A 15242-nucleotide genomic window follows, 5' to 3' on the forward strand; every position below is an offset into this window, starting at 1 on the left:
CGTGCTTAGTTCAGTCACTTGGCCTTGTTTCCTTGTCGGGGTAGAGCTTTTTGGCTGCAACTCTTCCATGAAGACCACTTCTGGGCCAGACTTCCCCGGATAGTAAATGTCTGTACCTGGGTACCACTGGTTTCTGCCAGTTCTGAGCTGATGCCACTGCTTGAAATCTTCTGATTTCAAAGGTAAATAGGCTTGATGTGTTTTTCATCAGCTGCATTAAGTTTCCTTGGCTGACCACTGCGTCTACGATCCTCAACGTCTTCTTCAAAAGAGCTTGAACTGCACATTTTGAAACCCCTGTCTGCTTTGAAATCTTTGTCTGGGAGAGACCCTGCTGATGCAGTATAACTACGTTGTGTCTTGTTGCTGTGCTCAGTTTTACCATGTAAATGGATAAAAAATAAACATTTATTGTTTACATTTTTCAAAGCATTCTTAGTTCATAGCATTTTTTCACACCTGCCTAAAACTTTTGCACAGTACTGTATATATATACATTTATTTTGTATGATTAAGCAATTGAAGCCCCTTTCTTGTTAATGTATGTAAAGTTATTTTTTTATCTCCCACCTGCTTTCAACCTGTGGCAGTTGCACAACTAAATGGGTTTTTGCTGTTTCCCTGTTTCAACTGAATCAACCGTGGCCTAGGTTTGTGGTTTACACAGCAGCAAGGCATATGAGAGACACCACGTTCACCATGTTATCTGAGAACAATATACAAGCACAGGCTTTTCCCTGAGAACCATCTGCAGCCACTACTTGCATAGTTCATATAATGCCATAAAACATAGGCAGAGTAAACTTAATTATTAATTTGTTTGCAAGTTCAATAGAACATACCATAAAAAAGTGAACAAAACAAAACCACCTGACGTCATGATTCATCAGGGTGCATTTGTGTTGTTTATGTATTTCTTATGTTCTCATACATTTTGTGAAAATTGAAAAAAAAAAAAGCCACAACCATCAATATCTGTTTAAATTGTGTCTTCATTAGTGCAGGTGAGGCCACAAAAGCATTTTGCTTGGGGAGAATTATATTTGTAAATGTACATCTATTTCACAAAATGTGTAGCATAGGATAGTTATTTAAGAGAGAGTAACAACTAACAGACATGTAACTTCTTCACAATAATGCTATGAATAATTACATACACCTACTCACTTTTAATTTGATATGATATAGATGGACTGTTGTTGTGGCTTTAATTTTTTTTTGTTGAAAACTCTTCTCCTGTATTAAATTGCAAAATCAGTAAAATTATGTACCTTTACAGTAAGCCAGGCTTTAGTGCTCGACTGTGATGCAAATGATGATACAGACGGCCTTACATCAGATATCAGAAACATACTTCAACTCCTCTCCTGGCAGGCTCTCTATTTATTTGGAACCTAGTCAGTGCACAAATCAACACCTGGAACAGCTGTAATAGGCATGATGGCATGATGCATGGTTATCCAGAAGAAGTGTATTTGTCACAGTAAGTGCACTAGGCCTATGTGACAGCGTCCCCTGCTTTTACACTACTATCAGTTTCTGCCTGATCAGTAGCTATTTGAAAAAGATGATATATTCCCAAAAAAAAAATTCACTGATTTAAGTATCAGTAGGCTGTAGTCTACTGAACCCACTCAACTGCAATTGTTGGGTGCAATATTCTTGAAAATCGCTCTAACATATTATACACTTTAAGTGTCACAAAGCACTTATTTATCTCTTTGAGAGTTCAAATTATTAAATTATTATTATAACAATGAACTATAGAGCGTAGCCTGCCACAGAACTTGGTGTATCTTCATAATAACTTGTCATCCATTTGTGCTACGCGGGTACCCGTAGTATTGCACCTCAACCTCCCGCTGACCAGGAAAAGTTGTTTGTAGCACTAGCACGGTTGCATTATTCTAGCCGAAGGAACACCAGACTAACGTTACTGTCAGGTTAGTTGTTTGTAATCAATATCAAGCACTTATCATATGATGTTGCGTGTAAAAATTAGCTTCAATGATGAAAGGAAATTGTGCGTTTATATATGTTTATGTCCTGAAACCACAGACTGACGTTAGCCTGACTGGCCAGACTTCATCAGCTACTATTAATTAGCTAGCCATCTTTTTTGCCTTTAGTATTATCATCAAAGTTGTTTTCTCCAACGGCTATGTACATAAACACATTGTGAAGACGAACTTAGTAGTTCCCTCTCATTTCAGTAAGCCAAGGTTAGGTAACGTTGAATGAATGGCTGTAGAAACAAGTATGTATAATGTTATTTCGAAACATGTATGCTAGCTATGATGGCTAGCTAAGTTTAGCTGGCTCTAACTTGAACTTGGAATTTGCCTGTTTAGCTGGCAGGAAAGCTTTGGTCAAGGAAGGATTATTATTATGTCTCAGGTCACAGCAGTGTGGGTCCTGACAGCATGTATGCGTTGTTCTTGGAAGACCAGAGAATTGTCTCGTTAGCCGGTGTGCTAGCTAGTCCAGTGCAATACCCTTCAGTAACGTTAGCCTATTATTCACACTTATCGGCATAAGTGTACGCTGTGTCAGCTGTTTGCTTCTGACTTCTTTGGGTGTGGCATCATATGCCAGCTAGAAGGTCTGAGATGGCTAGCTATGTCATCACACACCGAGCAAACATGTCCTTATGCTTGGCTCGGTAATGTTTGAACAGGTATGATGATCGGTGAATTCAGTATTTGCTGTAAACTCTAGAGTGCATGGCTTCCGCAATCGTTGCTTGATGCTAGGAAGGGTCCATGATGTCATTTGTAACCGAGCTCAAAAGTGATTACTATCAGAATGTGAAGATATGTGGAGTTTATGGCTTGCTATATCAGACAATGTAGATTACAATTAAGAGATGACGAGACGTAGTATCGAAGGCTAGCCAGATCAGGTCACAATACATAATCTTTACAGATAACATGACCCCTTACACATTGTTGTCACTGAACAATTGTATTTGTACTTTACATAAAAGTTATGTCTTTATGTAAGTATCATGAGAGCACTTCTGCCCATTTGTCTGTTCTGAAATTATTTTCCTAACCTGACACATTTATTCTGAAATTGAAAAATAGGAAACAGGCAGTTACTTCATAAAACGTTATTGTTTTCATTAGTATACATCAATGGACTAAAATGGACCTGAAAAAGAAAAAAATACGGAATTACAAGAAGGGACAAAAAAGGTGTTTGTTTCTGCTGACATGATACCTTCTTGTTTCATTGTTAGGTGAATGTAAGCAATGTGATTTAACTAAGTACCCAAAAAATACTCCAAAAGGAATGATATGCTCATTAATCCTCAAACACACCCCCAGTTTGACCTGATTTTGACATGAACGTAGGCAAAGCTGTTCATTTATAAAATCAGTACATAATGCACCCATAATTCAGATTTCTGATTGCTGGATCAGAATTGGCAGCCACAGCCACAGCAACCAGAAAGAAAACTGTGTTTGGAACTGCACAATAATGATTGTGATTGAATGAGGATGGTTTAGGCAGCACTCAGCATCATAATGGCAAAACATGTGAAACCCAGTGATGTGATCTACATAAGAAAATAAATAATTCACACAATAACAGCAAGTGGCTTGGCAGATAGGCTGAGTCAGGGTTAACACCCAGCACAGCGGCCTGACATTCACGAGTAATGAAGGCAGAGCGCTGCTCATAAAGGGCTCTTTTGATAACTCAGTAAAAAAACAAAACATAACAACATATTTGTTATTAGATTTGCCTACTCAGTGATTCACTAATATGGTAGTCTGGACTTTTACTATTGCTTCTGCAGTCCTTTGTTTTTAGGCTTCTTCTTAATGGCTGTGACAAATGCAAATCTGCTTGTTTGTTTAATGCATTTCTTCTTCTGGTCTTGTGCATGAAACCTATGACATAACAGAGGGATGATAGGATATGTCTCTTTGTTGACATTGTTGAGTCAGTTGTGTTTAATCTACCACTAGGCCTGTATTCCCTATATGAAAACAACATTTGATTAGTTAAAGTATTCTTTCTTTTCTACAGCCTCAGTGTGCTTACCCCCCTCACGTTGTTACCCCCCCCCCCCCCCCCCCTTTTTCTTTTATAGTTACTTGTGTGTTGATCTTTTACTGTCAATCTTTTTGTTAGCGACGGTCTCCTTGTTTGTTTAAATGTATTCCTTCTATGGTGTGCTCCAACAGTTGAAAGTTCCTAAAAGCATTGTGTTAGAAGTGCTCTAAACACAGACTACGCTGGAAAAAAAAAAACTTCCCAACTTGCATTCAGGCTGGGGGGGGGGGGACGATCCTTAAGTAGTGCAATTAAGACCAATGTCTTGAAGTGGCACCCTTTGGCTGGCTGAAAGGGTCAGGTGCTGTGTGCCAGTGGAGAGCAGATTAATTCTGTATGCGGGCAGACAAAAGTGACTCTTGAAATTATCCACCTAATCTGCTGGAGAGCGCCGCGCCAGAGTCAGACACTGAGGCGGGCCAACAAAGGACAGCTGAATGGGGAGTCCTGGCTGGAAAGGGGTGCTCCAGACCAGGTGGTCAGGACTTCTCTGATCGGAGTACCCCACTGCCCCCCGCCCCCCGCCACCCCCCGGCCCAACCCCACTCCCCCGCATGCTTCCTGTCTACTCTGCAGAGTTTCAGGTCCAAACAGAGTGGCTAATAGGACTTTTTTTGTGTTGGTTTTCGAGTGCTTTGAGGTGTTAGCCAGAGCTAAGTTAGAGGGGAAGTGTACGATGCCAGAGAGACAGAGAAGTTTAGAGAGGTGGAGTTGGAGTGTTCTTCAAGCCAGCGTTTTTTTGTGTGTTTTCAGCTCAGCGCCATGTCTGACAAGAGTGAGCTGAAGGCTGAGTTGGAGCGGAAGAAGCAGCGGCTGGCTCAGATCAGAGAGGAGAAGAAGAGGAAAGAGGAGGACCGCAAGAAGAAAGAGGTTATCACAAGCTCCATCTCCACACACCAACACCTTATCAACACTAACATGGCAGAAAATGGGCACTTTGTCAGTCAAGCTCTCCACATTTCTTTAGGCTGAGCTCTCTCTCTCTCTCTCCCTTCTGGCAGGTAGAGCAGCAGAAGAAGGATGCAGCTCAACCTCATGATGACTCCGAGCTGGAGAGGAAGCGCCGCGAGGCGGATGCTATTCTGCAGAGCATGGGCATCACATCTGAATCGTGTGCCGGTAAGAGCACCAGATACTCACTCAAGTGTCAGTTTCAAGACCCCATTTTTACAAACAGATATTTACGTATTTACTTAATGTCAGCAAACAGGCTAAAGGTCCCCTGTCAGACAAGAAAAAAGGTCATCAAATAAAGTTTTTTTTTTTTTCTAAGGTGCAGTTTTGCAACCAAACAGAAGGGGGCAGAAGTAGTCTATCTTAGATATGAGCAGTGGCATTGTTTTGATGCTGAAACACAGAACAAGACAGCAGATGGGAAGGTAGTGGGCTCTGATGCTCTCCCAATTTGAATAGTTCTTCAGAAAATGAGATACCACAGTGTTGGGTTCCAGTGTTCAAGTCCTACAGTTTTTGGTAAAATTGTACTCAAAGTACTAAAAATCCTGCTTTTCACTGTATTGATAAGATGAATACAATTTTCAATGCACTGGGTATATTAATGCAAGTGAAGTATGTTTTGGACTTGATTCAATTGCTCTTGAGGTACCTCTTTTTTTTCTACTCTCAGAATAAACCATTTTTTCTATGTTTCAATGTATTTAACTACATATGTCACACATTTTACCATGAAGCACATTGAAGCTTCTTATTATAAGGTGTATGTGTGAAATGTGTACCACTTTACATTGAGAAATTACCTTTTTAATCCTGCTCAATCTCTACTTGGATTGTTGTGCACATAATTGCTGGTGATTTTATTTAGATTGCTTTTCAAGTTTAGTTTTTTTTGTCATTCTGCAATTCATTCTTTCTTTCTTTGCCCCCACTGTCTTTCCAGCCCAACGGCTCGATGTGACATGTGTGTTTTGGCATGATGAGCTGACTGTTGCTCTGTGTGGCACTGAGAGAGGGATGCATGATGAGCTGACTGTTGCTCTGTGGGCACTGAAAGAGGGATGCTTGTTTGTCTCCGTATCTAGTGCCTCCACCCATGTCTCCCACTGCCAAATCCGTGGGCACGCCAAGCGAGGCAGGCAGCCAAGACTCGGGCGACGGCGCCGTGGGACCCAGGTATAATCTCTCCTCCCTCCCCCGTAATATTTTAATGACAAAATGAAGCTGATTCTCATGAGGAGGCTGGAGGCCTTCATCCTCTGAATGCAAAGGCGGCTCTGCAATCATGGGAGTGGGAGGGCTTGGGCTCGGGATTGCATGAAGGTTTTTTTTTCCTTCTGGTACAAAGCATTATTTATGTGGCTTTGCCAGTCTGTGGTGCACAGGTTTAAATAAGTCATAAAAATCATTTTCTCTGAGTTAGTTTAATGAAGGCCTCTTCGCTACCATGCTTCACGTAACTGAAGGAAACACTGTGCTGAAGAAAACTACATTTAAAAGGAAGATATGAGATTTGATCAAGCATTTCATGATCTCTGATTAAGTAGCTCAAATATTACTTCCAACATTGTTTTGCTGTTAATGGAAAAATGATTATTTACATGTAATCACATTGGCCACCATTTGTGTGGGCAGTGCTGACGACAAACCCACAGCATTTGAATAATTCCATACCTCTTAACAGCAATAGCCTAATACTCCTCTGGATTTAGTGAGAAAAAAAGTTTATAATGAATATATTAGTAAGACATCATGCTGTGTTTGTGTGTGCATGAGTGAGAGTGTGCGTAAGTGTGTGTGTGTGTGTGTGTGTGTGTGTGTGTGTGTGTGTATATGTATCCGTGCTTGTTTAGCGTGTGTGCCATTTGATTAGGAGAGTCTCTAAATAAATCCCTCAGCAGTAGGGGGTAGGCTGAGCTGCCTGGGGGACTGCTTAACCTCTCATTAGAGTGCCGTGCCTCTGCGGAAACCTCAGCCTTGGCCAGAGCCCACAGCAGGCCCCGGCGGGTTGACTCATACCCCCAGTCACCACTGTGACCATTTCCTACACACATGGAGGTCACGCTGGACCAGCCCCCCCCCCCCATCCGTCTCTGGCCTCCATCCGTCTCTGCCTGGTCCTCTTGAGGCTTGGGGAGTGGAGAGGGTGGGGGTGACACATGGGGGGGGAGGACGACTCACCCTGATGTCTTAATTTAAACCAGTTTGACCCTGGCAGGTCCCCACTCCTGCAACCCACTACGTCCAAAGACAAGCGGTCATCCGATACCATTCTCTATCAAAATAGCCTTCTTGCCCAGAGCTTGAAAATTGTTACTTAATATGACCAGCCCATCCATTCGTGTCCTTAATGCTCCTAAACAGTGTTTGTAGGCATTTTCTAAAATAAGATTCATTCTCCCAGATGTGTTAGATGTGTGGTCTATGTTGATTGTGTACTGATTGTGGATGTTTACAGTATTGTGCTCTAAGTGTGAAGTCTTAACCAGTGTCCTCTGTATCTGTGTATCTCTCTCACTCTCTCTTTGTATATTTGTGTGTGTGTGTGTGTGTGTGTGTGTGTGTGTGTGTGTGTGTGTGTGTGTGTGTGTGTGTGTGTGTGTGTGTGTGTGTGTGTGTGTGTGTGTGTGTGTGCGTACGTGTGTGTGTGTGTGTGTGCGTACGTGTGTGTGTGTGCTTGCTCTTTTTCACTAATGCTGCCTTGCTGCTGTGACACTAATCAGGACTCTGCACTGGGACTCTGATCCTTCCACTCTGCTGCTTCACTCTGACTCTGACCTGGGGTACTGCACACTGTCTCTCTCTCTTCACCTTCTCTCTCTCGCCTCCTTCTCTCTCCTCGCCACCCTCTCTCTCTCTCTCTCTCTCTCCACCTTCTCTCTCTCGCCTCCTTCTCTCTCCTCGCCACCCTCTCTCTCTCTCTCTCCACCTTCTCTCTCTCGCCTCCTTCTCTCTCCTCGCCACCCTCTCTCTCTCTCTCCATCTTCTCTCTCTCACCACCCTCTCTCTCCCCTCGCCACCCTCTCTCTCTCTTTCTCTTTCTCTTGCCACCCTCTCTCTCTCTCGCCACCCTCTCTCTTTCTCTTCCTCTTGCCACCCTCTCTCTCTCTCTCTCCACCTTCTCTCTCTCGCCACCCTCTCTCTTTCTCTTCCTCTTGCCACCCTCTCTCTCTCTCACCACCCTCTCTCTCTCACCACCCTCTCTCTCTTCTCCTCTCGCCACCCTCTGTCTTTCACTCTCTCTCTCCTCTCGCCACCCTCTCTCTTCCTCTCGCCACCCTCTCTCTCTCTTCCTCTCATCAATTCTCTCCTCTCGCCACCCTCTCTCTCCTCTCGCCACCCTCTCTCTCCTCTCGCCACCCTCTCTCTCTCTTCCTCTCATCAATTCTCTCCTCTCGCCACCCTCTCTCTCTCCCTCTCGCTTCTCAACCATTCTCTTCTCTCTCTCTCTCTCTCTCTCTCTCTTTCTCTCTATTCCTCTCATCCATTCTCTCTTCTCACCACCCTATTTCTCTCTGTCACTCTCTTCCTCCCATCAATTCTACTGTCTCATGTCTACTCTCCTGTCCCCTACTCGTGAATAGCTTGAGATATCACATTAGACATAGTCGTTTATGCCATATAACAGAAATTGTATTGTGTATAGGTATAGACCTGCAATTTCTCCTTTTGTATTCAGTAAAAAAAAAGAATTGTATTATAATAATAATAATAATATTAATTTAAAATATATGGGATTCCCTGCCTACTTTAATTACAAACATAACAGTGGTTCATCGTTGGTTAATATGGTTTCCTAAAGGCCATGTGTCCTCTGACCTGAGGCCAGGTGTGTGGTGGTGTGAGCCTCCTGGTTCTTGTCAGTGTATGAAGTGTGTTATGCCCTGCTGTGACCTTAGGCGCGGACCTGTGAAGCTGGGCATGGCCAAGGTCACCCACGTGGACTTCCCACCAAAGGAGATGGTGTCCTACACCAAGGAGACGCAGACGCCTGTGATGACAGAGCAGAAGGAAGGTGAGATTACTCATAGATTACTCATAGATTACACTTAGATTACTCATACCCTCAAAGTCATGATTCAAGAGGGGGAACTCCAGGCCTTGTCACGAGTCTGGAATCTATAATATAGAATGGCATACTCTTAGCGGTGTGAACAGATTAAGTACAATCAACAACTCAGCAACTCTGTTTACAGAATTGACAAGGCTTTTTTTATGACCGCTATCCCGTGAACAACACTGACATATGATGAATTAGACTGTAGTGTTTTTTTAGCTGGTAATTTATTGAGTGTATTTCTGCTACCATAGCTACTGCTTACTCCTTCCACTACTCTATATCTACAAATGCTACTTCTATTCAGAGCTGGCCCCCCCCCCCCCCCCCCGACCAAGGGAAATTTGGAGCCAATATGAGCCAGTTAACAATGACTCAGGGCATTAGTCTTTTTTTCTTTTCGTCTTTTTTTTCCCCCTCCCCCTTTCACGTTGGTTGCGACCAGCGAGCCTCTATGATCACACGAGTGGAAGCAGGAAGTGGACTTCGGATTGGAAATGATCCGGCATCACCGAGCCCCCCGAGATGAAAGCCCGGGAAAATTGCAGGGGCCCGGGAAACATAAGAAGGCAAAGCGAGATTAAATTCACAGACGCCGGCGCACACACAGAGGCCTGCACCTCTTAGCCCCAGCCATTCTCAGACCGGCAGGGTCCTGCTGCCCAATTAGTTTGGAGGATGAGAGGGGAGAGAGCAGCGCGGAGCCAGAGGAGGAGAGAGGATATGAGAAAGTGTTCTTGATGCATCTGAAGCATGGCGATACAGCCGGAACAGCCATGAGTGGGCTTTCATGTGGTCGTCTTCCATACAGACTCGGGTTGGAATGGTTCGCTTGCTGTGGGATTTGGGGTGTTTATGTGGAGCACATGTAGCATGAGTCGTGATTATGTGCCCTCATTGTCTTAGATCACTGTTAGACCCCCCCCCCCCCCATCTGATTGGTTCACGGGCTGATAACCACTAGCAGGCTTGCCTTGCTTGTTTAGATGGAGTATTGATTTTTGGTGATGGGTTTGTTAGCTTCTCCGTTATACAAGCAGGCAGAGTCTCCTGGTCCTTGTTGTTCTTTTAAACATGAGGTCCACTGAGTTCCAGGCTGGAATGTGAAGGGAGATCCCTTGTTAGACCTGCTGTGGACACGGAACTCTAGGGAGAAGCTCTCATTTTGTGAAGACTGTCCACCCTTGTTTAACAGAAACAGGAGAGAAAGTAGAGAAAAGTGTGTTAAACAAGAACAGCTTCAGCAGCCTGTTCAATACCAGAACCCCCCCCCCCCCCCCCCCAACCCCCACCCTCACCCATCCCCTGCTCTCCCGCCACTATGTAATCATTTCATCAACTCGCTCCCTTCCCTGTCTTCTCCACTCGCCTGGCAGCCACATAACAAAACGCATTCAGTGACATTGTGAGCCTTTCACGCCTTCACTCTCGCCGCCACTCGGTGAGTTAGCGACATCGTCCGCCACTCCACCCCATCACCACCACCTTATCTCACCCCCACCCCCACCCCCACCCCCACCCCCAGCCCCAGCCCCGTCTCTCGCCTGCCTGGCATATTTGATATTGGGGTGGACTGTAAGGGGGATCTGGCGCGTGCACTGATTGAGCGATTCATCATGTTGTCAAGAGGAAGCTGCGGAGCAGGGCCTCTCAAGGTCAGCGGGCGGTGGGGTAGGGGTGGCTGCGGGGGTGCCCGTGGCCGTCAGTTTCTCCATCTTGCCCCGGGGAGCGAGCTGGCAAAGGCAGAGGCAGAGAGCCGCCCCCCCGATGCCACGCTTTTTGGTTGATTATTGGCCTTAATTGGCACGCTGGTGGAGGCAGTGGTTTGCCTTCTCTCATTCATTCCATCAGCGAGAGAAGCAGTGGTCTGTCTCATGAAAACACTGCCTCCCATCTGCCTTAATGCAGGGGGGGAAGATGCAAAGGGAATGGGTTTGGTTGATTACATACAGACAGTATGATTTTAAAGAAGAGGAAGAGAGACAGACAGACAGAGAGAGAGAGAGAGAAAGAAAGAAAGAGAAGCTTGAATCCATCCACATCTTCTTAATGGATTTGGGGTTAAATGTATTGTTTATTTACTCCATGTAATGTACCACATATATACTAGCTGCGATATGGAGATTTCTGATGCATATTTGTATGTTCAGACAGCAGGCTTTTGGTATTATGCAATGGCAGTTAGTGGCATGTCACAAGAGGCAGTAATTATGAGGGAAAAGATACAAGGATTGGAAGCCATGGAGAGGCTTGCCTGCATATGCCCTGAAAAGGCTTCAAGAACACTGGAAACCACAAAGCAGTTGAGTAAATTTGAAATTTAATTAAATCAGATTGTTTTAATCACGTTCTATTCAAGCAGGGTAAAAAGACATTACTTTTTTTTAATCACTGGATATTTTTAATCACTTGAAGAACTCAACAGCCTCTTGTTTGGAGTGTTTCACTTTTAACACAGGCGACCCCGTATGACCTTGCACTCCAGCACCAGCAGTGCTAACGGCACGCATTCTCAAATTAAAGCCTTTTGTCTCTCTGCTGATTCAACACTGCAGGGAAGGATGCGTTTCCCAGCACGGATACCTTGCATAAGATATTAGGTACCTGGAGCGGTCCGACGTGTCCTGGAGGTGGCTCATTTGCTGAGGATATAACTAAACATTATTGACAAGCCACGAAAGAGAGGCAAAAAATCTTGTTTCATCTTGCATCTTGTTTCATAGATGCTAAACTCTGTTGCACTTCTTTATGCATTTTACTTTAAGGATATGTTAATCTCATGGTAAATACCCTGAAGTGCCTGAAGTACACTATTTTTGTAATGGATTAATTAAACTCCCCATACTAAATGTCCATTTTATATATAGGAGATGGTCAACATCAAAGGCTTTTTTAATGCCAAAACATTAGCTTTTAAAGATAACAGTGGCCGTTCAGATAGAGCCTCTTAATTAGCGGCAAGTTCCCTGCACAATGGCGTGACATAAATTCAAACAAACCTTGAAAAGATAACTAAATAACTATATTCCTGTGTAGTTTGGTCTGAAAGGGGGCTTTAGTTGAGCTCTGAATGAGGAAGCGTTTGTTCTGTTGTGCTTGCGGGCCCAGGGAGTGCTCTCCGCACGCTCCTCTTTGTCCACACTTACATTCAAGGAGAACGCAAAAGGCCTCGGAGTTGTCTTGTCCCATCAATACACGAAACGTGGAAGTCCCAAATTCACAAAGGCCGAAACAGTGGAAGCCCCCAACTCACAAAGGCCAAAACAGTGGAAGCCGAAGGTTTGTTTCATTTGGCCCTGAATAAACTCCCAATAGAAAGAAAGTGGAAGTCAGATTTCGGTGGCCCCATTCTGCGGGGCTATAGCAGGAGGGAATGCACCTGCAGCGGAAAAAGTAAAGGTCATTAGTTTTGTACTCGTACAACACTGGACCCTTGTAGCGCTCGCATTAATACATTGTCCTCTGACAAAGCCCCAGCGATTACCCCACCCCCCCACCCCCCCCCCAGAAAAACAGCAGCACCACCCCACTCCCCCACCAAAAAGCTTTTATTCCTTAAGTGATACAAAAGCCATAATTGGACCTGCTTTGAGGGGAGGTGTCAGTGCATGCAGGAGATCGCAGATCTCCCCAAATTCTGTTAAATGTTTCTTTTCCCTCGGTGCAAACCCCCCTCTACACTCCCCCTCCCCCCCCCCCCCCCCCAACAGGGTCACCAGGATCACTAGCTTTTCTCCAAATGGCCATTTTTGCTGGCAGGTGCATTATACCCTTTATTTTCAGATTGTCTTCCCTCTCCTAATGCCTGGCAGGTTGATTGCTCCGGCTGCCTTGACAGGGAAAGGGGCTGACGAGCCTGGCCAAGACCGGCTGAAAGACAGTGATTACTGTTTTCCTTTTAAGCCTGATTGAGGCCCTTGAAGGGAAAGATTTTAACCTTCTCCGGGTTTTTTGGTGCCAGCCCCCCACCCCCCCAGAGCATGGCCCGCATATCGAGATGGCTTGTGTCATCAACCCGGTTCTGTAAACTCATCAGAACCCCCAGCTTCCTCCTCCACCTCCCCCCACTGGGCCAAGGCACTGGGAGAGAGGGCTTGGGCGTCGCATGGGATTTACTGCTGACATTATCGTTGTGATTGTGGGAAAGGCAATGCTTTCTAGCCTTCAATTCCCTTACCAGATTTTGTGTTGTCCCTTTCTGCGCGACGATCACTTGCCTACAGTAGTCATTCATCGTCAGTCTTTCACTGGTGCATGTTAATCTGCATATTTCACCCTTTCGGTCTCCTGCAGACATGTATCAGTTTATTTGTTAATGGGCTGGAGGAGGGACACGAGGGAAAGGAAACAAGTGATTAGGAAAGAAAGAAAAAAGGAAAGAAAGAAGGAAAGAATGGAAAAGGGGGAGAGAAGCCCACGGTGGAGTTGCAGGCTGCAGTGTGTGGCTTTGCCAGCTGGTCAAGGCTGCAAGCTGTATTTTGTTGTGCATCCTCCGAGGTTGAATAGCTATCGTCAAACCCCCCAGCGGGTCTGTAATTGCACAGGCTCGCAGTGCAGGGGGTGGGGACAGAGCGGGGGGGTTGTAGGGGTAGGGTGGGGGGGGCTCTAGTGACTTGACTAGGATCAGTCAGGCAGAAACCTCTGTGCCATCCTCATGCCACCTCTGAGCCGCCAGGACAATCCCGGCAGGCGCCATCTGCTCGATACTGTCTTGTCAGCTGGCCGAACCAATGGGAGCGGCCTCAGGGCAGCTGCTCCACGCCCTCACGCCCCAGCACCCCTGCGCCTTTTTAGTTGGGTGGGGTGGGGTGGGGTGGGGTGGGTGGTATCGGCAGGGGCGGAGGATGGGGGGGGGGTGGGGGGGGGGGCAACCTGTTACTGCGGACAGCAGAAGACGCGGCTACACTAACAAGTGCACTCCCTGTTGAATGGCCGGCCGGTCTCATTAGCGGCGCCAAACGAAGACAGGCGACCCCTGCTGTGTCCCCTCTCTCTCTCTCCCCCCGCTCAGGCGGATGACAACCTTTAACGCTCTGCAGTCGCAGGTCTTTTCAGCGAGGTGACATTGTGTTGGCAGGCCAAACAAGTGTTCGGCACAGCCACTGAATCATCCCACCTCCATACCCATACAAGCCTCAATGATAGAGGCGGGAGGCCAGGGGGGTGGAGGGGGGTGGACTGCTTTTATCTGTGCTCAACAAATGGAGACTGCTGCATTGACTGTCATGTTTGATTGTATGTTTTTTCATTGATTGGTTATGTGTTATTTGGAAGAACACATTGTGATTGTAAATTGGGTAGAACGGAAGGTCTGTTGCATTACCTTGTGAATGAAGCGAATGTGTTGTGCAATTAGTTTTGCGTCATGTTTGTGTTATTAAAACATGATGTGAGGTATTAAAACGTAAAACGTAAACTTATTTAAAGCTGCAGTGAGCCTTTTTGGACTGAAACTGACAAACGTACTACTTAAATCATGCAAAAACAACCACACCACTAGAATTGTAACTGGTGTGTTTTGGTGATGTAGTTGACAATGCCGTCCTCTGAAATCATTCCTTACATATTTGCGGAGTAGTTCATCCTAGACCCCAGAACTATCTAGTGGGTACAACAGGTGTGTTTATCTGTTCCTCACATGACCATATTCCATGAATTTTCAAGAAGATACTAGAATTAGTTGGCAGCCAACTGTTGGCTTTAAAAACATACCTCAAAGAGTGATAAATGTTTTATACTGTAAATACTTACAAATAAAGTAAGTATTTGTGTTGGAAGTAGAGCACTTAAATGCTATTATGCGCCCACTTCAGAAGTAGCCACTGCGTTTCTTGTCTTCAAACACTTATTCATCTTTCTGTGCTACACCTTCTCAGCACTCGTATTCATCCACGAGTTGCAGTGACGTGACTATTCTTGTCATCACAATAGACAGGCATTCTTAATCTGCCTCTTGTGAGGAACTCCACACCATCGACCCTCTGTATTGTAGGGCTTTGAAACTGAATAGTAAAGTGAAATCTATTGTGGCGCGGCGTTAGGCGCCATTGTGCACTTTTGTATCACACTTGTTGGCTAATCAGAGTGTGTTTCTCTTTGCAGAGGAAGAGGAGGAGGAGGAGGAAGAGATGGTTCCATCCGAGCCTGCACAAGAGGTGGAGAAGGA

General features: G+C 45.2%; 1 protein-coding gene across 2 annotated transcripts in view; it reads left to right on the forward strand.

Moving 5' to 3' along the window:
• Positions 1-1843: 1843 nt before the first annotated feature.
• Positions 1844-15242, forward strand: part of dync1i2a (dynein, cytoplasmic 1, intermediate chain 2a) — a 25201-nt gene continuing 11802 nt past the window's right edge. Inside the window, exons 1-6 of one of the 2 annotated variants that reach the window (XM_080838933.1) lie at positions 1844-1943; positions 4819-4935; positions 5067-5184; positions 6105-6195; positions 8919-9034; positions 15179-15242. The exon at positions 15179-15242 is cut by the window's right edge and continues 32 nt beyond it. In XM_080838933.1, coding sequence (XP_080695059.1) covers positions 4828-4935; positions 5067-5184; positions 6105-6195; positions 8919-9034; positions 15179-15242 — 497 coding nt within the window. In that variant the 5' untranslated portion in view covers positions 1844-1943; positions 4819-4827. Of the gene's footprint in view, positions 1944-2563; positions 2678-4818; positions 4936-5066; positions 5185-6104; positions 6196-8918; positions 9035-15178 lie in introns of those variants that run through there. The other variant, XM_080838932.1, reaches the window with a different exon arrangement.

The sequence above is a fragment of the Sprattus sprattus genome (assembly GCF_963457725.1).
Source record: "Sprattus sprattus genome assembly, chromosome: 5".
NCBI lineage: Eukaryota > Metazoa > Chordata > Actinopteri > Clupeiformes > Clupeidae > Sprattus > Sprattus sprattus.